The following is a 27615-nucleotide window of genomic DNA, read 5'->3' on the forward strand; positions in this document are numbered from 1 at the left end:
AGAGATGAATGTAATCCTACTTGGAGACTAAGCCCACCCAGCACAGAACTTCTCACACTGAATGAGAAGGCACTGAGGTGACGTATGTGTAACCCAGCCAGCTCGTTAACAGTTAGATCCTGATTCGATGGGTCTGGAGTGACCCACCGAGACTTCACCTTTACAGCCAGCTGCCAGGAGAAGTCTGTGGTGCTGGTTGTTGCTCCACTTTCAGGAACAAGGATTTGGTTGTCAGGTGCTGAGTAACTCACCAGGTGCTGGAAAACGTGCCTTTTTCTTTGAGTAACTCAGAACTCGACTCCCAGAGCATGGCCAGAGTCCTGGCTTCACCTGGGTGTCGGGTGGAAATGCAGGGTCTCGATCCCACCCCAGCCCTGCTGAGGCAGAATCTGCACTTGAACAGGATTCCTCGCTGAATCACGCACACAGACAAGTGTGAGAAGCACTGACATGGAACTGACATGGAAGAGACAGGTCTCAAGAACACCAGTAAAGCCAGATGTTTTCTTCCATTGCTCAGAGACTGAAAATCCTGGCATCACATTAAGCTAATTCGTAAGTGGGTTGAAATTAATTAATCAGAAAGGCCAAAATACAAACAAATTAGCGATGTGTGGTGGTAGACGCCTGTAATCCCAGCTACTCGGGAGGCTGAGGCAGGGGAATCACTTGAAACCAGGAGGCAGAGGTTGCAGTGAGCAGAAATCACACCACTGCACTCCAGCCTGGGTGACAGAGTGACACTCTGTCTCACCAAAAAGAAAAGAAAAGAAAAGTCTCTCAGAGTAAAATAAGAGTTGTACTAGATTTGGAAGAAGAAAAGGTATGTATAAATGCATTTAAGATTTGTATTTTCAGCATCAGTTAGAACATCTTATCTATAGCCATTTCTTAGAAAAGTCTTAGTTGTAAAAGAACAATGATTTTTGCACATCTCGCTGAATTTTTATTTATGTAAATAATAGCAGATGGACATGCATAATCATTCCTTTTCTAAATAAGTATGAATAAAAATGAAGACATTGGAGAGCACTTGTAATCCGAGAGACATTATAAGGATTCAGCCAAAGGTAGATTTCTTGGGGCTTCAGTTCCTAACCGGAGGGGCACCCCATGGACCAATAGACCACCCTGTTTTAATTTTTTCATGTCTTAAGTAAAACCAGAGCTTCTCAAATGAGAAATTCACAACCAAACACTGAAAGGTGGTAGTACCCAGAGTGGAAGAAATATTCTATCAGTCAGGGGCATTTTCTTTTCTCACATATTCCTACCCTAAGTGCAAATGTTCATACAGCCATATTGATGAACACTTCCTCTGCCATGGTTTTAGACAATCAATTCCTTATTTATTTCATCTTTTTTGTTTTTTTGAGATGGAGTCTTGCTCAGTCGCCCAGGCTAGAGTGCAGTGGCACGATCTTGGCTCACTGCAAGCTCTGCCTCCTGGGGTCACGCCATTCTCCTGCCTCAGACTCCCAAGTAGCTGGGACTACAGGCGCCCGCCGCCATGCCCGGCTAATTTTTTGCATTTTTAGTAGAGATGGGGTTTCACCGTGTTAGCCAGGATGGTCTCGATCTCCTGACCTCGTGATCCGCCCGCCTTGGCCTCCCAAAGTGCTGGGATTACAGGCGTGAGCCACCGCATTTGACCTTTATTTCATCTTTGAGAATGACACACTCCAAGGTTGAAAATCTTATGGGGTTTCTATCCTAACCAACATGAGGGAACTATGAATATTCAACATCCCAAAACAATAATTAGTAAGTAACTGCATAGCTAACCAAGTCCCTCCTTTGTTCTGGAAGAATAATTTGGGGGGAAATCCTTGCTTTCTATTCAGGCATGTGAGGTACACCCTGAGCTCCTTAAGCTCCCCGCCATCTTCCTCAGTGAGTTTCACTCAGCATCCGTAGGTTGATTGGTCTATACTATGGATTTGTGCTTTGCTGGTTACCAAAGTGCCTAGTTTTTTTCTCTTTCCCCCTCCGTGCCAACATATGGGGCATTTTACTTCTTATGTGTGAGTTTTTCCATAGACTGAACAGAGACCAAGTGAAATTTTTAAATAAACAAATGACACTCTCCTATTAGAAGCTTTGGGAGAGGTTTGGTAGCAGTGCCTATTGTAATAGACTTGCCATAATTACTTTTGGATTTTCCATAAATTTGCTATACATCTGTTATCCATGCTGGGCATCGCTCTGCTTTAAATCTGCACGAATTGCTGGGTGTCTGAGCTGCTCTTACTGTTCCTTGGTTTGGATTGATAGTTTGCACAGTCCAGATTTGCTGAGTAATCATTGACCTGCCACGTTTTTAATAGGCGCACACTGACCAGCTTGGTTCTTAATATATTTGAACAATCACATAAATGGAATTAGGATTTAATTTTTTATTCACCTGCCTTCCAGTCTATGTGAACAGACTACTTATGTTTCTAGCAGCAGTAGCTCCCCGCTCAGTAATGCTTGTGATAATGCGCCCATAAGTGAGTATCTTAGGAGGGATCTTAGCTGTGCTTTTTTGCACTTGTCTCCACACATACAGCCTCCACCTGGTGCTCTCTTCCTCTCTCTGTCGTCAACCTTAGATTTATTGTCAGTGTTGATTTGCAACCAAAATATAAATGAGATTATGTTGACATTTAGGAAAGAAACCTTGCTTCATAGCAGATTGAGTAGAGAACCAGTTGGTTTAAATAGATAACCCTGGGTCATATCAGAAAATGCCTTGTTCTAGCAGAGTACTCTATTCTTGCACTATGGGACTGACTTTATTCATTTAAAGGAAGCTGGGGCAGACGGAAAAAGAAATATTTTCTTCTCTGAAGACTTCCTGATTTGTTTGTACCTCTGTTGTGACACCCAGGGGTAATTCTGATATAGCAGCTTCTAACAAAATGAAAAGAGATGGGAAAACAGAAGAGGAAATTCCTCTCCAGTTGCGAGTTATCGTTCTTCACTATCAAAGCACCCCTGTGCCTGGCTCATTCTGTGGCCTTGTTCACTCTGCTCCTCGTCCAAAACAATGACCTACCCATTCCCAGAGATAGACAGGAGAGAACAAGCATGTACACAAGAGAGAGGGACAGAGAGACCCCCCAAAAGAAGCCAGCACCTGCCTCTGTCTCACCTGTGTGTTCAGATAGGGTGTGGCCAATTGTGCTGAGCCTGATTATTTACGCTTCTCAGAATCAAGGCTCTCCACTCAAAACAATGAATCCCCAAAGAGACTGAGCCCAGAACCTGCCCTGGGGCAGCTGGTCCCACCATGCTGGTAGAGGACACAGCCCAGCCAGGCCCACCTGGAGATGAGGGTAGCACAGGTCCTTTCTCCATCCTCTGGAGGTAAATGCTCCTGGATCCTAATTTTTTTTTTTTTTTTTTTTTTTGAGACAGGCTGGAGTGCAGTGGCATGATCATAGCTCACTACAGCCTTGACCTCCTGGGCTCAAGTGATCCTCCTGTCTCAGCCTCCAGAGTAGCTGGGACTACAGGCTGGCACCACCACTCCCAGCTAATTTTTAAAAATGTTGGTAGATACAGAGTTTTACCATATTGCCATGGCTGGTCGCAAACTTCTGGGTTCAAGTAATCTTCCCGCCTCGGCCTCCCAGAATGCTGGGATTACAGGTGTGAACTGCCACACCCAGCTGACCCTGGTGTTCGGACACAGGATGCTGTTCCATTCCTGTAGCTGTTTTGGAATGAATGCCATCAAAGGACTTGGTTAGCTTTGGTTGTTTAACTGCTCCTCATCATTTTGGAACATGGAGTAGTCAGTCACTTGATGTGGGTTAGGATAGAAACCCTGCAAGATTTTCTTCCTCAGAGTTCGTGCTCCTCAAAAATGAGATAAATAAGACACCAATTATCTAAAAGCACGGCAGAGGAAGTGTTCGTTGTTATATTTGTAGAAACCTTTGTGTTTGAGGTGGGAATACATGAGAAAAGGAAGTGCCCCATGACTGATAAAAATATTTCTTCTGTCCCAGGTACTACTGCCTTTCAGCATTTGGTTGTGAATTTCTAACTGGAGAAGGTCTGGTTTTACTTAAGATATGAAAAAATAAAAAGGGGGTGACCTGTTGGTCCATGGGGTGCCCTTTCTGGTTAGAAACAGAAGCCCCAAGAAACCTGTCTCTCGGAAGGTTGGCCCTTGGCTCTGTGTTTTTCACATGGCTAGGGGAAGGTGTGGAAGAGAAAGCTTTCTGTTTGGTGTTGTTCCCATTAAGAAAGTCTTCAAAATGTAACAGCCCTGGGGAGCATTCACCAGCCTCACAGCACCCAGGCAGGCCTCTTTATAACTAGACGGTGAATTTACCTTCCATCTCAATAGCTGTAATTTCTAGTCTGTGAGTTGAACAGTAGTATCTGTAGCAAGAGAAAATAACTTCAATTCAGTCTGGTTTTCTAAAGATCTTTCTTGTATTTTAAGGAGGGGGCATAATTGTGAATTTGAAGATACATTTTCTGAACAGACTGTGACCCCTTCCCTCTTATTTATCTCCTTTTTTCTTTCTCTCCTGTGTTCAAAACATTTGTTAAGACAATTTTCTGCTTTCTCCAGGGACTCGGGATTGAATGTCTTTGTTCTTGGTTTATCTATTAAGGATACTTTTCTAGTTACAGATACTGTTTGTGAATCACAGGCTATGCAAAGAACATGTGATTATCCGTGGACTGGAGCCCAGCAAATGGTCACAAACATCCCAGGAGCAGAGGAGCTCTGCTGCTTTTCCAAAAAGGTGCATGCAAAATTCTTGACATGAGGAAGCTGTAGGAACAGGCGTTGATGTCTATTTAGAAAATGTAAAGTTAGACTCATGCAATCTTAGCAAACATCTATTAGGCACTTACTGTTTGCCAGATGCTCTGAAGCATACAGGGGTCCACAAGTATCACGTGCCTTCCAGGAGTTTGCAAGGAGTGGGGCTGGTAAGCGCATGTCCAAATGCACAAGGGCAGAAACAGATGGGCTACCGTCCTGCTTTCCCAGAAACAGAGCCTGTTAGCCCAACAAAGATGTGTGTGCACTAGTGCATTGAGTGCTGAACCCAGGAAGTGTGAGCAGAGGAGTGAGGAAAGGAGACAGCAGGGAAAGGCGCTGGTGAGCATTGATCTGTGAGCTTTCACCAGTGTGGTGAGCAGCGAGGCTCAGCCCAGAGGCAACCCCAGGGAGACTGTGCGAAGCCACTTCAGTGTTGCTTACCCAAGGAGGGGAGGAAGCCTAGGTATTTATGCCTCCCCTCCCCTCCTGTATTGGCAAGAACAACTTTGAGAACATTCTTTTCTGTCTCTCTGCCTCACCTTTGTAAGCCAGCCATATCTCTGGCCACATAATGGCCTTTGGTAGGAACTGATGGGTGCTTGCAGAAAGCCCTGGGCCTGTAGGTGAATGGTGAGTGCCAGGGACGATGGGCAGGGCACAGGCAGCACCTGCTACAAAGCCATATTAACAGAGTATAGCAGGTGCAACCCACACCTTACACCGTGTACAAAAATTAATGCAAAATGGGTCAAAAACCTAAATGCAAGACCTAGAACTATAAAACTCCTAGAAGAAAACTTTATGACATTAGATTTAGCAATGATATTTGTAACACTAAAAGCCCAGGCAACAAAAGAAAAAAATCAAAATTAAATGCCCTTCTGTATCAAAGGACACTGTCAACAGAGTGAAAAGGCAACCTGTGGAATGGGAGGAAATATTTGCAGATCACATATATAATAAGGGATTAAAATCCAGACTATACAAAGAATTCCTACAACTTAACAACAATTAAAAAAAAAAAGCTGATTTTAAAAAGGGCAAAGAACTGGAATAGACATTTCTCCAAAGAAGAGATACAAATGACTAGTAAACACATGGAAAAATACTCAACATCACTTATCACGAGAGAAATGTGAATAAAACCACAATGAAAGACCACCCCACTCCCATTAGGATGGCTATACTTAAAAACAGAAAACAAAACAAAAACAGAAAGTAACAAGTGTTAGCAAGGATGTGGAGAAACTGGAACGCTTATGCACTGCTAGGAGGAATATATAACGAAGCAGCCTTTTGAAAACAGCTTGGTGGTTCCCCCAAAAATTAAACGTCAGGTTGCTGTATGGTCTAGCAATTCCACTTCTGGATATACACCCAAAAGAGCTGAAAGCAGAGAGCTGAACGGGTGTTTGTACACCTGTTTATAGCAGCACTATTCATGCTAATTAAAAGGTGGGAGCAACCCAGGTGTTCATGGACACATCAGTGGATAAACTCAGTGGAGTCCATCCACACAGTGGAATACTATTCATCCTTGAAAAGGAAGGACATTCTGACACATGCTCGATGAACCTGGGGGACATTATGGTAAGTGAATTAAGGCAGTCAGCAAAAGATAAATACTGTGTGATTCCACTTACATGAGGTATCTAGAATCAAGTTCATAGAGACAGAAAGTAGGATGGTGGGTGCCAGGGGCTGGGGAGGAACAAGTGGGGAGTGAGTGTTTAATGGGGTGCAGAGTTTCAGTTTGGGAAAATAAAAACGTTTTGGGCCAGGCATGGTGGCTCACGCCTGTAATCCCAGCACTTTGGGAGGCCGAGGCGGGTGGATCATGAGGTCAGGAGATCGAGACTATCCTGGCTAACACAGTGAAACCCTGTCCCTACTAAAAATACAACAACAAAAAAATTAGCCAGGTGTGGTGGCAGACACCCATAGTCCCAGCTACTTCAGAGGCTGAGGCAGGAGAAACGTGTGAACCCAGGAGGTGGAGGTTGCAGTGAGCCGAGATCGCGCCACTGCACTTCAGCCTGGGTGACAGAGCAAGACTCCGTCTCAAAAAAGAAAAAAAAAAATTTTGGAGATGCCTAGTGGTGCTGACTGCATCACAGCTTGAGTGTGCTTAATGCCAATGAACTGTTCACTTAGAAATGGTTAAGGTGGTATTTTATGTTTTGTGTATTTAACCGCAGTGGGGGGGATAAAAGTGTACCAAAAGTAGAAAGAGGAAAGGCCACATTAATCAAGGGTACTGGGAAGCCTGCCTGGAGGAGGCACTGTGTCCTCTGGGCCCTGCTGGATGGGTGGGATTTCAGGAGGTAGCCATTGGCCGGGGACGAGGTAGGAATGGAAAGAGCTGTTACAGGTGGGGACACTCAGGTCTGAGGAGGGCAGAGGGGATGTTTCAGAGAATGCTACATGGTCAGGTGCAGCCGAAACTCAGGAAATGTTGGAACTCGGAGAGGCTGTGAAAGAGAAGCCCTGGCTGCCTGGCCGTGATCATTGCGTGCCTGGTCTTGACTGGCATGTCAAGGAAGCTGTCCATGCAGTGGCGTGTGCCTCAAGAGCAGGGCAGTTCTCAACAACACTGCACCAAGATCTGGAGGTGAAACCTCTCAGCTCTATGACATTTGGTCATGCGGAGGTCTACCCAAGAAGGACAGCCTTGTCCCAAGGACCTCACGCTGTTCACTCAACAGATATTTATGAGGCCCCTATGACATGTCAGGCACCGTTCTAGGCCCTAGGAATATAGGCAGAACAGGACAGATGAAAATGCCTGTGCTTGTGGTCATGCGTTCCAGTGGGGAGAGACAGACACGAACAAAACCAGCACAAGTCATCCTGCAAATGGAGCTGAGAACCATGGGGAAGACCAAAGGCCATGCGGCAGAACCACGCAGCCTATAGAGGCAGGATCATCAGGGCAGTGAGCTTGTGTCTTCACTGCTCTTAATCACTGGGCTTAACAGCACGCTTTTGTGGACATTCAAAACAAAATCGCAGGTCCGTTTGGATCCCTCCATTCCAAGGTATTAAACACAATGGTGTTCACTGGACGGATCTAAGAATCTTAGCCACTTGGCCTAGCAGCCTCTCAATGTTTTATGTCTCTCATTTCAACTTTGAAAAGAGCTTTGTGCCAGGGAGCTCCTGCAGTTTGGGTTGAGGAGGACAAAGTCTTCAAAGACCCCTGCCTGCGCGTCCTGCAGGTTCCCATTGTCCATGTTAATAGCCTCAGACCGGCATCAGTTGCCCTGATGGGCTTGGGCTCCATGCCCAGGCTTACATGCTTGGCAAAATTACTCAAGAGCATTTTTTTTTCTTTGAGAGGGAGTCTCACTCTGTCACCCAGACTGGAGTGCAGTGGCGCGATCTCAGCTCACTGCAACCTCCACCTCCCAGGTTCAAGTGATTGTCCTGCCTCAGCCTCCCGAGTAGCTGGGATTACAGGCACCTACCACCACACCCAGCTAATTTTGTATATTTAGTAGAAATGGGATTTCACCGTGTTGCCCAGACTGATGTTGAACTACTGACCTCAGGCACTCCACCTGCCTTGACCTCCCAAAGTGCTGGGATTACAGGCATAAGCTACTACATCCGGTCTCCAGGCCATTTCTTATCACAGCTAAAAGTGATCTGTTACGTGCCTGGTTACATTCTCAGCAACTTCAGAATTCCATTCAGAAGTGGACCTAATCTTGAGACAAATACCCTCTTACCCATAACTTGGTCCACTGAAAAGACTTATGATCCTAGTCTTTCTATTGGGGATGGTACTTCTACTCAGTGGGAGATTATGCATTTATGTGTTTGGATAAAAAGCAGATCCTCGGCTGGGCACAGTGGTTCATGCCTGTAATCCCAGCAGTTTCGGAGGCCGAGGCAGGTGAATCACGAGGTCAGGAGATCGTGATTAACCTGGCTAACATGATGAAACCCCGTCTCTACTAAAAATACAAAAACAAAATTAGCCGGGAATGGTGGTGGGCACTTGTAGTCCCAGCTACTTGGGAGGCTGAGGCAGGAGAATGGCATGAACCTGGGAGGCAGAGCTTGCAGTGAGCCAAGATCGTGCCACTGCACTCCAACCTGGGCGACAGAATAAGACTCCGTCTCAAAAAAAAAAAAAAAAAAGCAGATCCTCAGCTGTTGTCTCTTGAGTCAGATATTTGGATCACTCTAGTGTCCAATCATGCAACTCCTAAACCCATGCACCTATTTTATGGTTTATCAATTTGTGCTCATCCTGAAATAAATAAAACAAATGTATGAGCCAACTGCAGCACTGTCTTTTATCACCTTCATTTTTCTCTGCCCAGTAAAAAGCCGAAGAGGATACATTCTTTGTTACCTTCCATTCATTTCCAAATGTGTAGGTTTTCAAATATGTTATAAATGAGAAGAAAAGAAACTGCCGGATTGTTTGTCAAACTGTCATATTATTTTATTTATCATCTCTCGTCAGTAGAAAAGTCCAGAAGCAGTGTATTGAGATAAAAATGAAGATGCGTGAAAGAGAGAATTGGAAATGGGATGTACGGCCGTATTTCCTCCCTTTCCCTCCTCCTGCTGGGCAGGAAATGAGAAGAATCTAGTCAGCGGGGAACACCTGTCTCCAGGGAATTTTGGGGGATTAGATCTTTTGGGGTTGGGTTTGTGAGGGTGCCTGCCCAGTCCCACACATCTGATTCCTCTCACTGCACGATCCTAATGCCTTTCGCATTCGTGATTGCCTTCTGGATGATGAACTATAAAGGAGGCAGCTCTTAAAAGGATAGAAAATGTCCTCCACGCACAACAAAATATACACTCAGAAATGTGTAAACCAGCCTCCACCATCCAGGGACTGGGTGAGTATAGATTAAGAAAGTGAATGTGGGAAAGGTAAAGGGTGGGAGGAATTTTCTATCTCGTGAACATGTTTTTTTCTTGTTAGAAAAGAAATCACAGTGAATTTCAGTTTTCACAATAAAGTGCATCTCAAAATTGCCCAGGTTCTACCACAAGAGATTTGCCTCTTGGTGGGCTGGGGAATGACCTCAATCTGCCTGCTGCCTGCACGTCTTTCACTTTGGACATTTTAAGAAAAAAATAATAATGTTTCTGGGTTCTTGGAGATATATACGTATATATATGTATATGTATATCTATATATACATATAGATATTTGGGAGACCAGCCTGGGCAACATGGTGAAACCCCATCTCTACTAAAAATACAAAAATTAGCCAGGTGCGGTGGCAGGCACCTGTCTCGGGAGGCTGAGGCAGGAGAATCGCTTGAATGTATATCTATACATATACATATATACGTATATATCTCCAAGAGTCTCTTTAAAAATATGTGTCCCGGAGCAGAGTCACAGCCTGAGCTATCCAGATGCCTACTCTCCTTGGTGGCAAGAGATCCAACACACCTGTTGCTCTGAGATGCTTTTTGCAGACAGGAAAGTGCTTGATTCCTTTTCCAGGCCATTTTAACAATGCAGAGAAAGGTGACAGTCTTCACATAGTTCCAAAGGCAATTGAGAAGCAGAAAATCCACCTGATTTTAAGTGAAGGGTGATGGAGCTGTCTTTACCCAGCCCATGGAAGACCACCAGTGCACCTTGTGATGCACGGGGAACGTTCCAAGCCATCAAAGACTCACCAGTTCCTGTGCTTCTCATTGTCAGAAAGCAGGTGGAGGATGGCCGGAGCCACCCTGGCTGCAGAAACTGACCTACAGAACCGAACAGAATAGTGCTTCAGGTTGGATAATGTTCTAAACGTGCTTTGCGGGACGGTGAAACCCTCCTTGGTGGGGGTCAGGACTTCCGCTTCTGTAGAGCTCTGCGTTCCTTAGCCACCGTCCTGCAAGGCAAACTCAAAGACTCATCTTAAAACTCGAGCAGAAGTAGGCTTGGTTTTATACATGGAAACGCCTGTTCATTTGGGGAAAAAACAGTAGTCTCCTTCCTTCTCGTTTTATGGCATCTTCTTCCTTCATTGCTCTGGCCATCGTTCTCACTGTCCTCAATGGACTCCATGGGCCTGCTCTCTAAAGGTCAGTGCTGACCGGGTGTGGTGGCTCACGCCTGTAATCCCAGCATTTTGGGAGGCTGAGGCACTTTGGGAGACCAGCCTGGGCAACATGGTGAAACCCCATCTCTACTAAAAATACAAAAATTAGCCAGGTGTGATGGCAGGCACCTGTCCCGGGAGGCTGAGGCAGGAGAATCGCTTGAATCTGGGAGGCAGAGGTTGTAGCAAGCAGAGATCATGCTACTGTACTCCAACCTGGGTGACAGTGAGACTCTGTCTCAAAAATATAATAATAATAATAATAATAATAACAATAATAATAAATAGTTAAAAAAATAAAGGTCAGTGCTCCCTGGCTTCTCTGCAGGCCGTCTCCTGTGCTTGCTCCTCACGCGCTCATGGAGTGGCCCCTTAGCCTCCTACTTTCAATCACCGCCCATGTACCCCCTGAACCTGCACACCTGGGTATCCCACAGATACTTCTTAGGAAACTTGGGCAGCTTCTGCAGAATACCTTCCCTTCTCCTCCCTCCTGACACGCCAGCACTGCCACTCCCAGCCGCCATCCGTCTCCTGAACTTTCCCTCTTATAAGTTGCCCGACCACCCACCAAGCAGCTCAACCGAGAAACCTGGTGAGAAGCAAGGGGTCTTAGATGCCTCTGTGCCTCTCACCCCTCCCTTTGCCCCCTTCTGTTTGTCATACGCACCCCCGTCTTTCTTCATCCTCTTAGCAACACCCTGGACCCACTGGACTTAGCACCCTGTTCCCAAACCCTGTGGTAGGCTTTGGCTGTGGCTCCCTGACAGTGCTCCCACCCGCTCTAGACAGTGTGCAAGACTGGCTGTGGCTTTCCTCCTTGACGCCCTTGCCTGCCTCTCCATTCTCTGATGAGTCAAGTCCGCACTCCTGAGTGTGGCACTCCTGCCTCCTCCGTGGCCAGCTGTGGCCACGCCCATGCCCCCGCTGCCCCTCAGCCACCAAGAACTGCTTCCTTTTTCCCAAACGGGCCAAACGGGTTCCCTCCTTTTCTCCTATTCCTGAAATGCCTTTCCTTCTGTTGTCTGACTGGGGATACCTTTCCATCTTCCCCGCTCAAACCTTTCCCAATTTCCCCTGGAAGAACTGACCTCAACGCCACACCCACGCTCCACGCCCTTCCATCTCCCTTCTCTCTGGCTCTTGCAGCCCCGCCCCAACGTCCTTGCTCTGTTCATGTGGCTGTCATCCTCCACCAAACTCAAACCTCTTTGGTGAGGCGGACATTAGCCGGTTCAACTTTGTATCCCCAGCACCTGCCACCTTGCTCGTGAAATAAGAGGCAGTTGTTGCCGTTGCAGCCATCCCGTAGCGATGTTGATCTGCTGGTGATAACCAGCCGTAGTGTATTTGGACAAGACTTTGTTCTTCTCTCGGCAAGTGCTTATAGTCAGGCTGTTGTCGTCTAGGCAGTTTGCTGCGTACAAAGATAAATAACACATGCGTCCCTCCTTATTTCACACGGACCAGCCCACCAGCAGGTAATGACTATACAGAGACGGGGCAGGGTCAGAAGAGCAGAGGTCCCCGAGGCAGCAGCTTGAGAGGGATCCCTTCATCTTCTCTCCAGATAACCAGTTGGCACAATTTTAAAGCATTTTTCTAACTGTTATCTCATCTGGACAACACGATCAAAAAATACTTGATACGATGTTGAAAAAAGATTTAAAAGAAGCTGAAGAACGCATTGCTCAACACTGAGCTTTTCAAATAGGGTCTTTTTCCATGCGCATGTGTGTTTGAAAAAATGTTTTCTCTCGTTTCTATAAGTTTTAGACCAATTATTTTTGGAGCAGGAAGATACTGGGTTTTCAGATGGCCCCGTTGACCCCCCTTACCTGCTGGTTTTTTGACGGAATCCTGTTTCTACAAAAACAAAACCCCTATAGACACACTAAAAAGGAAAACCCTGGAGATTGTTTTTAATCTTAGAATTTGTGGCACTTGTACTACGGTTTTTCTCACAACAAAGGCGCTTCTCGTTGGAAACGTCTATTTATATGGTTCCTGCTGCCCATGTCCACTTGGAAGTTATGCATGAGTCTCATGACTCAGGGAAAATGTGACTCAGCATCTTTTGGTCGAGGGCAGCTTTGACCTCACTGTTTTCTGGTGTGGCACAGGGAGCAGCCTGGCCATGTGCCGGGAACGGCCCATGGCCTGTCCCTGTTCCAGCTGGCTGCTGCGAAAGTTTCAAGAGGCGTATTCGTCAGGAGCACTCTGCTGTAAATCCAGATGCGGAAAACAGTGGTTTTAATAGAGTAAACCAAAACGTAGGATTTGCTCTCTCCGACGTTCTGGAAAATCCCACTGCTTTACGGCGTCGACTTTTCCTGGAAACAGAAGGCTGTGTTTTTTAATGAGGTGCTGAGATCTTTGTAACAAAAGTGTGGGGGAGCAACTGTGCTCAGAGCCCCAAGGGCAGCATATGCCCTCTGAGCTGTGGCCAGACTTCCTGCCTTCCCACCAGGCTCAAGGTGCCGTTGCCGCCTCCTCCTCCCCCTCCCCCTCCCCCTCCCCCTTCCCCCTCCTTCTCCTCCTCTCCCTTTCCTCTCCTCCTCCCCAACCTCCCCCCTCCCCCTCCTTCCCCCCTCGCCCTCCTCCTCCCTCCCCCTCCTCCTCTTCCTCCCCCTTCCCCTTCTTCCCCCATCCCCCTCCCCCTCCTCCTCCCCTTCTCCCTCCTCCTCCTCCCCCTTCTCGTCCTCCCCCTTCTCCTCCCCTCCTCCCTTTCTCCTCTTCCCTCTTCCTTCCCCTTCCCTCCCTTCCCTTCCCTCTCTTCCTTTCTTCCCCTTCCCTCCCTTCCCTTCCCCCCCCCCTTTCCTTCCCCCTCTTCCTTCCTAACATTCCCTCCTCTCCCTCCCCCCTCCTCCCCTCCCCTCCCCTCCCCTTTCCTCCCTTCCCTCCTCCTCCCCTGTTCTTACCTTCTCCCCTTCTTCCTCCTCCCCTGTTCTTACCTTCTCCCCTTCTTCCTCCTCCCCTGTTCTTACCTTCTCCCCTTCTTCCTCCTCCCCCCTTCTCCCCCATTGTGCATCGAGGGGGTCTTGCATTTTCTGTTCTGGCTGCCTGGAGAGCTGTGTGCCCAGCTGCCCACAGGGCTGCTCCCTTTCCTCTCCTCCTTCAGGGCAGGGTTCATTCCCCCACCCCATCCCTGCCTCCTGGTTGTGTTCCTAGCGCCGAGGCTCCGTGACCTGCTGTCTGTCTCTCATTCGCCTGCTCCCCAACCTGGAGCACGGTATGGGCTGCCATAGAACGGGGTGTTCTCCATTCATCCAATTTTATCTGCAGTAATTCCACAGCTTAGCAGTTCGGGTTAACTTTGAACTTTATTTTTTTTTCTGTTTCAGAGACTTGATGTTCTTTAAATGTACTTTTTAATTAAATGTGACCTAGACAGCTTCTCTTTCCTCAGCCTCTTCTGTGAGTAAAGAGGTTCATGTGGGGGAAATTGACTAGGATTAGTCTTCGTTTCCCTCTGCTACATGTTCTTTATTCCTGTAACTACAAAGAGGCGTCATCTGAAGTGTTTGCCTTTCTGCCTGTGAAGCTACCTGGCGCCCGTTGGTTGCTGACTTCTGCAGAAATCCTCTTTTGATTCAGTGTCTTCACCTCCAGCCACCTAAGACCAGCCTGGGAAACGTTCAGTTGAGATCGCTGCTGTAAAGTCTCAATTAAGGAAATGCTTGAGGGAAGGAGTGTTCTAGTTCATTTAATTTTTGCTTAACAGAGTACAACCAGTGTTTTTGTTAGGAGGAGGCAGCATTACGTAAAAGAAAGATTATCAACTCTGGATGAAGACATTCCATGATTTAAAGCTTTTCTCTATCACATGAAACCATGTGACTTAGGGCCTCGATTTTCTCATCTGTAAAAGGGGGATAACAATCGTTATCTTACTGGGTTATCATTATATTAAATGGCCAACATGTGTAAATCATTTACCAAGCTGTTTCGTGGCTACATGGCAGCTTGGCAAAATAGAATTCCTTTCTCTACTTTTGTTTTCGTTCTTGGAACTGAGGCTTTATTCATTGGTATGTGGCATTTTGTTAATGTAGGACGTTGAAGCGGAAAGTAATAATAGCGGTGGCCATTTTAGAATATCTATGATAAATTAATCATTGAGTATTTGATGAGTGTTTATTTTATCTCAGATATGCAAATAACAGAAATAAAGAAGTGGTTTCATTCTTTTTAAAATACTTAGATATTCTTTGTATCTTCTAAAAACTCAACTTGGGAAACCTTTTGGTAGAAAGGCATCATGGCAGGCAAAAAATGGCAAAGTCCATCCGTTGACTTCCTCTTGCTTACAAAAGGAGCAAAAAACCCACTCAAAAGCAGTAAAAGAGGAAGAGACTTACGTCCACAATGACAAAAAGAAAGGAAGAGGAGCCAGTACCAAAGAAGGATGAGAACAAACACCCAGAAAGAGGATCTCAGAGGGCGGCATCACAACCACCTGGGGAGAGGGCCTCAGCCTGGGGACACTTGGGGCAGACTTGGTCATGGAGGGGCTGGTTATGACAGAGAGCTAGAAGCAGGGGGAACCATTGGTAGTTTGTATAAAGAACAGTCTGTGTTATAATCCCAAATACTCAGGAGGCTGAGGCAGGAGAATTGCTTGAGCTTGGGAGGCAGAGGTCAAAGTGAGCTGAGATTGTGCTACTGCACTCCAGCCTGGGTGACAAAGTGAGACTCTGTCTCAAAAACAAAAACAGTCTACTTGTTACCCCTCAAACTGTAAGCAGAATACTTAAGCTAGAATAAAAAGGTAGATGAACAAACAGAAGTCTATATAGATAATGAATGGCCCCAGAGAAAAGGCGTCCACATTTTGGGATTTGGGGTCCCTTCAGAATAGTTGTGAGTGTTTCACTTTATTAACGTGAAGTCGTCAGTTGACATCTCCTGGTTCATTCATATGTGTGAAAGGACACAGGGATCATTTGAAGAAAGCCCTTCCTGTAAAAGATATATCAAATTAACAAAGAGGGAGAAAAAAGATCCCAGAAGAACACAAAACGGAACTTCAGAAAGTATTTATACCCTCCAAGACATTTAGAAATGTATTTCACCTACAAAACAAGAACAGGATACAATGAAAAATGAACACAGGACAAAAAGTTAGTCTTGGGAGTTACAATATAGTTACTGAAATAAACATCCAAAAGACAAGTTAGAAGATAAAGGTGAGGTGCTCTTTCCAAAATTAAAAAAAGGAAAATATTGGAAAAAAGTAAGAAGCATGTTGAATCAATCCAGAGTCCTAAAATCCAACCAATAAGAGCCCTAGAAAGAAAAAAGCAGAGAAAACAGAGGGGAGAAAATTATGAAGGAACTGACGCTAATGAGTGTGCATGTCTAGAGTGAAAGGGCCTTTCAATTACCTATCACAATTTATAACCCCCCCACACACTTAGACGCATTTTATTTTATTTATTTATTTTTTTGAGACAGGGTCTTGCTCTGTTGCCCAGGCTGGAGTGCAGTGGTACGATCATAGCTCACTGCAGCCTCAACCTCCTGGGCTCAAGCAGTCCTCCCACCTCAGCCTCTCAAGTAGATGGAACCACAGGCACAGACCACCAAACCTGGCTAATAAAAAAATTATTTTTGTAGACATGGGGTTTCACTGTGTTTCCCAGGCTGGTCTCAAACTCCTGAATTCAAGTGATCCTCCCACCTCAGCCTCCTGAGTGGCTGGGACTACATACATGTCCCACCAAACCTGCTAATTTTTTTTTTCTTGGATAGAGACAGGATTTTGCCATATTGCCTAGGCTCATCTCAAACTAGCCACTCATCTTGGCCTCCCAAAGTGCTGGGATTACAGATGTAAGCCACTAAGCCTGGCCAAAAATCATTCTTTACTTCATTCAAGAACTTTGAAAACTTACCTTTTCTTAAGTTATTTAAGGATGCTCTAGTTAAGTGAGGACATATGCCAAGAAGGAGGAGACAGTGAGGTCCAGGGAACAGCGGGTGTTACCCAAGAATGCAGTGGAGGAGACTCTTAGAGTGACGAGTCCACACCAAACAGGAGAGGGAACGTCTATGTTTAAAGGGAACTCGGTAGATTGCCTTCATGTGGATAAAAGAGAACAGTACAAAAGGCTGTAAACAGAGTGCAGCAGTTTTCGCCACTCTCACACCAGAGGCATGCTCTTCTCTATTTAGCCCTTTGTGCTAATATTTAACTCTGTGTCTTAACAATATGTCTATTGCTAATTCTGCATTTACCAATCGTAGACGTTACCTATTGACCTCCCGCTGTGACAGATGAGCTTTTTAACTCATGTGTCTTCACACATCCTTCTCAAAATATAGTCCAAACAGTATGTGTAGGCCTTTTGTTGTTTACCATTATAACTGTAAGGTATATACATGAGCATGCACACACACACACACACACACACACACACACACACTTCTTTATTTCTTGTGCTACTGGAATCAGTAGCTTTTCTCTCCCTATTGTGTAATGAGAAGCCACTCTTACCCTCAGTTCTCTTCTGCTCTTCCACCTCACTCCGTCTTCTGTAGTTTTATATCGCTGAGGTTAAAAACATTTACGTGGCCGGGTGTGGTGGCTCAAGCCTGTAATCCCAGCACTTTGGGAGGCCGAGACGGGCGGATCACGAGGTCAGGAGATCGAGACCATCCTGGCTAACACCGTGAAACCCCGGCTCTACTAAAAAAATACAAAAAACTAGCCGGGCGAGGTGGCGGGTGCCTGTAGTCCGAGCTACTCGGGAGGCTGACGCAGGAGAATGGCATAAACCCGGGAGGTGGAGCTTGCAGTGATCCGGCCACTGCACTCCAGCCTGGGCCACAGAGCGAGACTCTGTCTCAAAAAAAACAAAAACAAAAACAAATAAAAAAAAAAACCCAAACATTTATGTTCTGTTTCCTCGGCAGAATTACATCTGGCATTTTAGACTATAGATTAATTCTAAAGTTGAAAAAAACATACAGTGTTTATATTATATTTGCTATGTCAAGATTATCATCTACTGCACAGCTAGACAGTATAGAGAGATTATATTTCTTTCTTCTACAGATTTTTTTTTCCCCTGGGATTTCTAATTGCCTTTCCTTTTAAAAAGATGTATTTGCATATGTGTGTGTGTGTGTGTGTGTGTCTATTTTTGTAGACATGGGGTTTCACTATGTATATCTTTTAAAAATATATACATATATATCTATGTATCTCTATAGCTATCTTTATATCACTTAAAAATATATATCTATATATCTTTTTAAAATATTTACATATATTCATATATATATATAACACAGGTAAATAACAGAAGAAGTAAAAATCCTGTTTGAGATCATCATAAAGTGATGTGAGCTAAAAGTTCATCTGTTGTAGCAGAAAGTCAATAGATAATGTCTCAGATTGGCTGAAAACAAGACATAGCAATAGATGCCTATAGTTTAAAGACATGGAACTCAAAACTAAGATAAAACACTAACAGATTTAGGGGAGACTGCCTTAGCGGGAGGGGGTATGGTTTTGTTTCATTTTAAGCCTCTCTGTACTGTTCTTTTTAATTTATGTGCACATACGAATTTGATTGAAATTTAAAACAATTTTTTGTAAAGGAAGAAAATATACCAGGATCATGTATTATAATGAGCACTCTCCTTGCTATTGGAATATCTGGATTCTGGTCACTTACGTAATATTCTACTGAAATGTTTTTGTGCAGTTTCAATAGAAAATGCATAACTTTGCCATCAGAAGACCTACATAACCTTGACCTTGCTGTGGTAGTGATCTTGTGTGTGTATTACCATTGCTTTTTATTTATTTATTTGTTGTTATTATTATTATTATTTTGAGATGGAGTCTTGCTCTGTCGCCCAGGCTGGAGTGCAGTGGTACGATCTCAGCTCACTGCAACCTCCGCCTCCCGGGTTCCAGCAATTCTCCTGCCTCAGTCTCCCAAGTAGCTGCGACTACAGGCGTGGGCCACCATGCCCGACTAATTTGTTTTTTGTATTTTTAGTAGAGACAGGGTTTCACCGTGTTGGCCAAGATGGTCTTGATCTCCTGACCTCCTGATCCGCCTGCCTCAGCCTCCCAAAGTGCTGGGATGACAGGCGTGGGCCACCGTGCCCGGCCACCACTGCTTTTTTTAAGGCTCTAGGTGAATCAACACGAGGGACAGCTTCCTCTTCCTGTGGTGGGGCTGAACCCTGTGATGGAGGGGCGTGTGTGGTGCCTGTGGCGCTTGGCCCTGTGGGGCTGTGAACTCAGCCTTGGGGTCTGCCAGGAGCTGAGCCCCCACCTGTCTGGGGAGAAGGGAGTCAGTGGCCCAGGGACCGTCCTCCTCAGGCGTCATCCCCAGCCCTGAGCTCAGACTTCCTCATCTGCCGCCATGCCTGAGGAGTGATTAATGCCAAATTAGCACCCTGCTCAGTGACCTTTCGGCATTAGCCACGGCCTCCCTTCACTTCTCATAACTATTTGCAAATATTAGCTTCTCCGGTCGTTTCTCATCAGCGACTTTCACAGGTGACAGGCAGGCCATTAGTCTGATTGGCATTCCGTTCATGTCCTTTGCCCCATCGTGAGTGCATCTGGACTCCGCCATCTCCTCAGAAATCTGATAACCAGCCCAAGAATCTCGGCAATTTTACAAAGGGAAGGCACCAGCAGGAAGGTGTCCGGAGAAGCTTCGAGGGTCCGCTACAGAGTTGGAGAGTCTCGAGACAGGGAAGGCTGCCTCAGCCCCCCAGGGACCCAGGGCTGAGTGAGAGTCAGCCTCATATGCCATCAACATAGAGGTTTTAAAACATTAATTAGTTGACTCTGTCTGCATCAAGCTTCTGTGTTTCTTTGAGGATTCACATGCACCTTTAATACAAAAATCACACACTGCTTAGGCAGTGCAAGCCAGAGCACAGAACTCTGAGAAATCAGTGTTGATGAGAAGCCAGTCCTTTCTCTCCCGTTGTTCTCTCTCAGTGGCCCTCACCCCACCGCCAGCCCGGCAGGCTAGAACCTTTCAGTTGCCAGAGTCTTCCTCCGCCGCTCACAATGGTGGCGACTCCCTTCAGCATGAAGCCCAGATGAAGCGTTTTGGATTTGCAGTCACTTCCCTTTATTTTTATTTCCAGCCTCTTACATCTCCGCCCTTTATTGAAATCCCTGTTCTAGAAATGTTGGATTGGTCTTCATTTTCCCTAAATAAACAGTAGTAAAGTGTACTGCGGGTAGTTTAATTTTGATGTTAAATGTATTTTAGAGAAAAGCGGCCAAAAGTATGTCCTATTTTTTTCTCCCTTGTCACCAGAAGTATGAGCTAAATTATTTATAGTTTGATACTCAAAAAACATAGATTCAGGATATTTACTTTTCAGAAAGGAAAAAGGGATTAAAACTCCAGTAACGGGACTGAACACTTTGTTAATTGAATATATTGGCTCCAAGGAAGCACATTTGGACAGGACTAAGAATGCCCACTGCTTTCCAATGACACCCGTACCTAACATAGTGGCTGATACACGAAATATTTGTGGAATTGAACAGATTTGGAAATAGCAGGTAGACTAGGTAACTCAGTAAGCAAAGTCTTAAATCAATAAAAGAAAAATAAAGCCAGCAAGCATTTTGGAAAATGCCAAACAGTTTAAATAAAGCCCCTTAGCCACACGACACACGAAGCAGTAGCGTTAAGGCCCAGTAACCATGCCCTATAGGACAGGCTGTGGATTGTGCCTGAGGACACTGGCTGTGCTTGGACCCCAGCTCATGTGGTCTGAGAAAGGCCAGGGATGGTGACCCCGCCCCAGAGCTTCTCATGGGGGTTCACGTAGGGCCGTGAGATTTGTGTTTCCTATTAACATGGCTCTGACCATGGTCTTCATTTGTCATGCTCCGATCATCCCATCTTCTAGCTGTCATTTCACTTTCTGTGGTTTCCATTACCCTCAGTCAACCATAGTCCGAAAACAGGAGAGTACAGCACAGTAAGATATTTTGAGAGAGAGGGAGGGACCACATTCGTGTAACTTTCATTACCTTATGTTGTCATTGTTCTGTTCATTATTAGTTGTAGTCAGTCCTTAGTGTGCCTCATTTACACATTTATGACAGGTATGTATGCAGAGGGAGGAACTTGGAACAGACGCCCTTCCACGCACGGTGGGGTTATGTTCCCATAAATCCATCGGAAGTTGAAAATATCGGAAGTCATAAATGGGCTTTTGTAGCTCCGTTGTTAAGTCGAGGACTGGACTGAATGTGTGTGGCCTTTGTGCCATCATAAAGTTGAAAAATCCTGTGTGGAGCCATCATGCATCAGGGACATTTTGTGTCTGTAGGGATTGGTTCTTTCTTTGGTTTGAGGTATCCGCAGGGGTGTTGGAATGTATCCCCCTCAGATAAGGGTTGGGGGGAGCTCCTGTACTTAGAGTTTCATGGACATTTCTCTTTTCTCTGCCACAGGAGATATTGGCACACCTGAAACCACAGCCCCCACCATTGTGGTTCCCCCGGGCAACAGAAGTGTGGTGGCTGGATCCAGTGAGACCACCTTGGAATGTATAGCCAGTGCCAGGTACGAGGCACGTCTCCTGTGAAACTCCCAGTAAATATTACATAACCTGTAACAAGCCGACGACAGAAGGAGACACTGGAGCATGAGGTTCAACATTCTAGCAACAGTGGTCTTGTTTGGCCAGATGGGCCAGGAATACGAGGTATGGGTAGATAAGGAAATGGACACATTGACATCTTCCAGAGTCCCCCACAGCAACAGGGCGGTGCTTTCAGTGTAGCTCTGGGTGGTAGTTGGGGGCTCCTCTGAGACACTCTCTAGGGAAGAGGGAGGAGTTGAGGCAGAGGAAAAAGTTCATTGCTCTTCTCTGTAGTCAGCCAAGGTGTTCTCTGCCTCCTTAGCAGTCGCTCCAGAATCAAGCTCGGATGATCCCGCCTTCCATGTCGTTGTGTCCCCTCGTAGTATTTATTTTAAATGTTCATTTCCTGAGCAAAAGGGATCATTAGCACTTATGGTCCATTGCTGCGGCAATTAGCTATCCTTGCTCAATAGCCCTTGAGCAGAATGCATCGTCAATGCGTGCTGGGAGGGAGTAGAGTTGTATCTGGATTGATTTTTCAGTGTCCATTGTTCAACCCGCCATGTACCCTCGTAGAATTAGCTTCATCAAGCCTGTGCCGCGTGCCTGAGATGATGACCATGGCCACCTCCATGAGTCACAGTCGTCGTCATGAATGCCTTTCGTTCCCACAGGCCTGTGGAGGACCTGAGTGTGACCTGGAAGAGGAATGGAGTGAGAATCACCAGTGGCCTCCACAGCTTTGGAAGACGTCTCACCATCAGCAACCCGACGTCCGCGGACACCGGGCTGTATGTCTGCGAGGCGGCGCTGCTGGGGAGCGCTTTTGAACCGGCCAGGGCGAAGGCCTTTCTTTTCATCACAGGTAAAGCCCGAGCCTCTAAGTGGTGTTGTCAGCATCTCACATAGCATCCAGCACTGACTCTTCTGCAGAAACAAAACAGCGTATTTCAGTGGCTTTATTTATCGGCCAGTGAAGGTGAGGTTGAGTTTATCTTCCAAATCCTTCCTAGTCTTTCCCAAGAATGTAAGTCCGTTAAATCCAAAGTGTTGATATTCTGAATCCTTCCAGGAAACGTCCTTCTGAATACTCTAGTCACGAAGCTTGGAAACAGAGCGGTGAAACCCCTGTCGTAGAGATCCCTCTCCTATTCTAGCTTTTAGGCCGCTAAGCTTTTCTATAGCTCTCTTACTTGGCTATCGTGATCAGTGTTCAGAAATTATTCTATTATTGCTGTCTGGGCGTGGTGGCTCACACCTGTAATCCCAGCACTTTGGGAGGCCAAGGTGGGCGGATCACTTGAGGCCAGAAGTTTGAGACCAGCCTGACCAACATGGTGAAACCCCATCTCTACTAAAAATACAAACATTAGCCGGGCATGGTGGCGGGCACCTGTAATCCCGGCTCCTCGGGAGGCTGAGGCAGGAGAATCACTTGAACCCGGGAGGCGGAGGTTGCAGTGAGCCAAGATCGCACCACTGCACCCCAATCTGGGCCACAAGAGTAAAACCCCATCTCAAGAAAAAAAGGAAATTATTATTTTAGAAATTATTCTATTAATTATTAATTTAGCTGTTATTTTTTGACCTAGGAGAAAAGGTAAAACTATTGGATGTTACCTTTTGTTAAACTTAAAAAAATAAATGAAAAGAGAACAGAGATGCTTCCTCAAACTGGGCAACATATTATTCCTGAACCAAGGAGAAAGAGGACATAAAATTAAGTACAATGGAGTTGCCCAGCTCTACATGCTGGAAAATATTAGTGTTTAGGGAGTGTGCCTTGTACAGTGGCTAAGAAAATACTAAACTTATTATCAGTTTATGATGAGGTTAAATTGTGAGGCAAGGTGCCTTTATTTCTCTCATTTTTCCAGCAACTGTCATGCGTTTATTCTTCGTAAGTGGCTGTGATGACTATGAGAGCGGCCTGTGTTCCGCAGTGGTAGCCGCTGTTGATAAGAGGTAGCCTTGGAGGCCGCCTCTAGGAAGGAGAATCTCTTCTTCATCTCTCCTCTTTGGGAATAAGGGGAATTGAGAACAGGAAAACTCAAAGAAGAAGAAAACTCTCAGAGAGCCCCTTCAATACAAAAATTTGCAGTCTGCCACTTTGCAAAATAAGAAAAAAAAAAAAAGCTGGTATTGTCCCATGAAATTAGCAAGAAAAGGAATACTGCACAAAAGGTGGTTTGCCTCGATCACGTCCCATTTCTTTAATCATTCGGAAATGGCTCCGTGTCCTGACTATGACTCTTGTAAATACAACGCAGTGCAAACCCGTCGGTCCCTCTGAAAGAAGCGAAAGGCTGTTAAAAGCATCCGAGGAAGCCGGCTTTGAATCACCAGTCACTGTCGATTCCACATGAGGGGCCTGAGCTGGTATTGCTACCTTCCCCATCCATGCTGCCGCTAGAGATGTAAATAACACATCCCATTCTCTGCAAAGACTTTTTTTTTTTTTTATCAAGGTTGATCTATAGTTATGTGAGCACAGCACATTATAAATTGAACCAAAATTAAAATTTGTGATGTGTAAATCTCTAGTAGACGGGACTATACTGTGTTCAAACATTTTAAGGGAATTTAAACAAGAGAAGAAATGTATCTCCCTGTAAATGTTTGTTGCGATCATCATTCCTTTTTAAAATATTTAAATCTATCTTAAGAACTTTGGTTTTGCATTTATATCTGATTGTTTTTGTGTTCTCTCGAGTTAGCACCTCTCCATGTTCTGACTTTTAAAGGTACACGAACACACATCACTAGTTTATGATGTTGATTTAAATCCCCTTTTTTTCGTTAAGAATTTGCTGTGACAGGTAGGATTTTTGTGATTGGCGCATACTGCAAAAACCCTGAAGAGAGTGTCTCTGTCAATTCCGAGAGATTTGGATGAGATTATAACCCTGCGCCCTGCGGCCGCAGCATTACTGGTTTCACAGGGCTGTCACCGTGGACCTGTAGGAGCCACCCATAGGAGCACACAGGCCAAAGACAGAGAAACAAATTGGCTCCTATTACTTGTATTTTATACCGATGACACAAGACAGGCTAGTTGTGCTTTTTGCCCCACCTGCCCATCTGTGTTGCTTAATTTCTGTGGCTTGAATGGGAGCACAGAGGTCGCCTTCCAGGTACCACCCCGCCATTGGCTGCGCAGTCCTGTGAAGCAGCCCCTCTGTGCCCTCCACCCTCCCCCCCCGCCTCCCCTCTATGCCCTCCATCCTCCTCTCCTGCTTCCCCTCTACACCCTCCCCTCCAGCCTCCCCTCTATGCCCTCCACCCTCCCCTCCTGCTTCCCCTCTACACCCTCCACCCTCCCCTCCCGCCTCCCCTCTATACCCTCCACCCTCCCCTCCTGCCTCCCCTCTACACCTTCCACCCTCCCCTCCTGATTCCCCTCTATGCCCTCACCTCCAGCCTCCCCTCTACGCCCTCCACCCTCCCCTCCAGCCTCCCCTCTATGCCCTCCACCCTCCCCTCCTGATTCCCCTCTACACCCTCCACCCTCCCCTCCCGCCTCCCCTCTATACCCTCCATCCTCCCCTCCCGCCTCCCCTCTACACCCTCCCCTCCTGCCTCCCCCTACACCCTCCCCTCTTGCCTCCCCTCTACGCCCTCCACCTTCCCCTCCTGCTTCCCCTTTACACCCTCTCCTCCCCTTCCACCTCCCCTCTACACCCTTCCCTCCTGCCTCGCCTCTGCACCCTCCACCCTCCCCTCCCGCCTCCCCTCTACACCCTTACATCCGCCTCCCCTCTATGCCCTCCACCCTCCCCTCCAGCCTCCCCTCTATGCCCTCCACCCTCCCCTCCAGCCTCCACTCTATGCCCTCCACCCTCCCCTCCAGCCTCCCCTCTATGCCCTCCACCCTCCCCTCCAGCCTCCCCTCTATGCCCTCCACCCTCCCCTCCAGCCTCCCCTCTACACCGTCCTGCCTCCCCTTTACACCCTCCCCTCCCTCCTCCCCTCTATGACCTCCGCCCTCCCCTCCTGCTTTCCCTCCATGCCCTCTCCTCCCCTCCAGCCTCCCCTCTACGCCCTCCACCCTCCCCTCCTGCTTCCCCAGAACACAGGGAGGCAGCAGCCCAGCAGGGCCTCCATCTTTCCCACTTCTGTGTGTGACTTCCAACGGCAGATACCCCCGTGTCCTTCCTGGCAACGTCCTTGGCCTGGAGCCAGCTTTGCCCCCTACAGCAGGTAGAAGTGCTGGGGACTGACACCCCCAGGAACAGCCTCACCCAGAGTCTGAGGGGAGCTGGTGGGTAGATACCTAGGCCCCTTAGCTACCCGTCGTCATGGGGTTGTGTTCTGTACTGGCTCCCACAGCGTCCCCAGGCATGAGGCTGCAGCCACCCGCCCTGGGAGCTGCTGGATAACAGGCTCCCTGCGGCCAACCCCACACTCTCCCAATGGGGTTTCCCTCACCACCCAAGAAACTGTCAGCATCAAACCTGTCTCAGGGCCTGCTTCTGGGGGAGGCCAACCCAAGCCTGGGTGATGTTCCTGCAGACCCCTGTGTCCCTGCTAATGCCTGTGCCTGCGAAGAATGTGCCTCCGGCCCCAGTGCCGTCTCACCTGGTTGGTGAGGGCTGCGCATCCATGATCCACCTGGTTGGCGAGGGCTGTGTGTCCGCGAACCCCCTGGTGGGCGAGGGCTGCATGTCCACGTATCTCCTCAAGCCTCCGCTCTGCTGTGCAGCCCTTGGAGGCTTCACCCCGGGGGAGACTACTGTGCTCTCAGCTGGGCCCTTGCAGCCTTGGGCACGTGCTGGGGGCAGCGCTGCGTGATGTAAAACAGAGTGGGCTCTGGAAACGCAGTGGGGGTAGCATAGCATGATGTAAAACAGTGCGGCCTCTGGAGACAGAACCAGGGTCCAGTTCTCACTGCACCATGCACTGGCTTGAATGAGTGTTGGCCTCAGTTTCCACGTCCATAAAATGGAGGAGATGGGCCGGGCGCGGTGGCTCAAGCCTGTAATCCCAGCACTTTGGGAGGCCGAGACGGGCGGATCACAAGGTCAGGAGATCAAGACCATCCTGGCTAACACGGTGAAACCCCGTCTCTACTAAAAAATACAAAAAAAAACTAGCCGGGCGAGGTGGCGGGCGCCTGTAGTCCCAGCTACTCGGGAGGCTGAGGCAGGAGAATGGCGGGAACCGGGAGGCGGAGCTTGCAGTGAGCCGAGATCCGGCCACAGCACTCCAGCCTGGGCGACAGAGCGAGACTCCATCTCAAAAAAAAAAAAAAAAAAAAAAAAAAAAAGGAGGAGATGGATGTAGATGATACCAGCTCATATTGTGAAGATTAAATGCAAGAATGTCTGTCACAGAAGCTCTGAAATGGTGGCATTAGTTGCTATTGGCATAACTTTGTTATCCCATTTGTCCCATTGCACTAGCTATTTACCAGTAATCAGTTATGTGACACACATTTTTCATGTTTACTGTCTCTGGAATCAAGATGTACCTCACCACCTATGAAACCATTTTTTTTTCCCCTTGGGGATAAGTGAGACAAGGATGCCCCTTACCTCTGACTGCGGCACCTTGGTGCCTGTGAGATGCACCTTCCCTCCAACCCACACCTTCCACACTGTCTCCTCATCACACGCGAACCCGGCTGCTCCCACATGCACCCTGCTCCTGCTGAGCATGCCGGCTCGGAAACTCGGCGGGTGAGTTCTCACTGGGATGGACTCTTACCTGGTGGGGCATCTGCTGCCAGCCCCTTCAAGTTGTTCGTGGAGTTCAGTGCGTGTGGCTGGGGGGCTTGGCTCCTGACCAGGGGTCCCCTCAGTTTCCAGAGGCCCCTGAATCCCTGGCTCATCTCCAGAGCCAGCAGCTGTGGCTGTGTTCTTGTCACACATGGAAGCTCTCTGCTCTCCCCTGTGCCTCCAGCTGCAGAAAGTCCTCTCCTTTTAGGGACTCACGTGATTACATTGGGCCCACCCAGCGAATCCAAGACCGTTTCCCGATTTTAAGGTGGGTCACCTAATCCCACCTGCACAGTCCGTCTTGCCAAGTAACACAGCATATTCATAGGTTCCAGGGGTGTGGGCGTGGACACCGCTGGGAGCCATTCTGCCCACCTCAGTGGGCTAGTGTGCAGTGCAGGCCAGCCAAGGGCATGCATCTGACATGCTGCTCCCTGAGAGGGGCGACCTGGAAGGAACA

The 27615-nt window shown here is 47.1% G+C and overlaps 1 protein-coding gene across 4 annotated transcripts in view; it reads left to right on the forward strand.

Moving 5' to 3' along the window:
• Positions 1-27615, forward strand: part of SDK1 (sidekick cell adhesion molecule 1) — a 964538-nt gene that overhangs the window by 629861 nt on the left and 307062 nt on the right. For all 4 annotated transcript variants that reach the window (XM_077996063.1, XM_028845525.2, XM_077996061.1 and 1 more), the window contains exons 6-7: positions 21308-21419; positions 22113-22303. In XM_077996063.1, the coding sequence (XP_077852189.1) occupies positions 21308-21419; positions 22113-22303 (303 nt within the window). The remainder of the gene's footprint in view (positions 1-21307; positions 21420-22112; positions 22304-27615) is intronic.

Source organism: Macaca mulatta, chromosome 3 (genome assembly GCF_049350105.2).
Source record: "Macaca mulatta isolate MMU2019108-1 chromosome 3, T2T-MMU8v2.0, whole genome shotgun sequence".
In the NCBI taxonomy this organism is placed as follows: Eukaryota; Metazoa; Chordata; class Mammalia; order Primates; family Cercopithecidae; genus Macaca; species Macaca mulatta.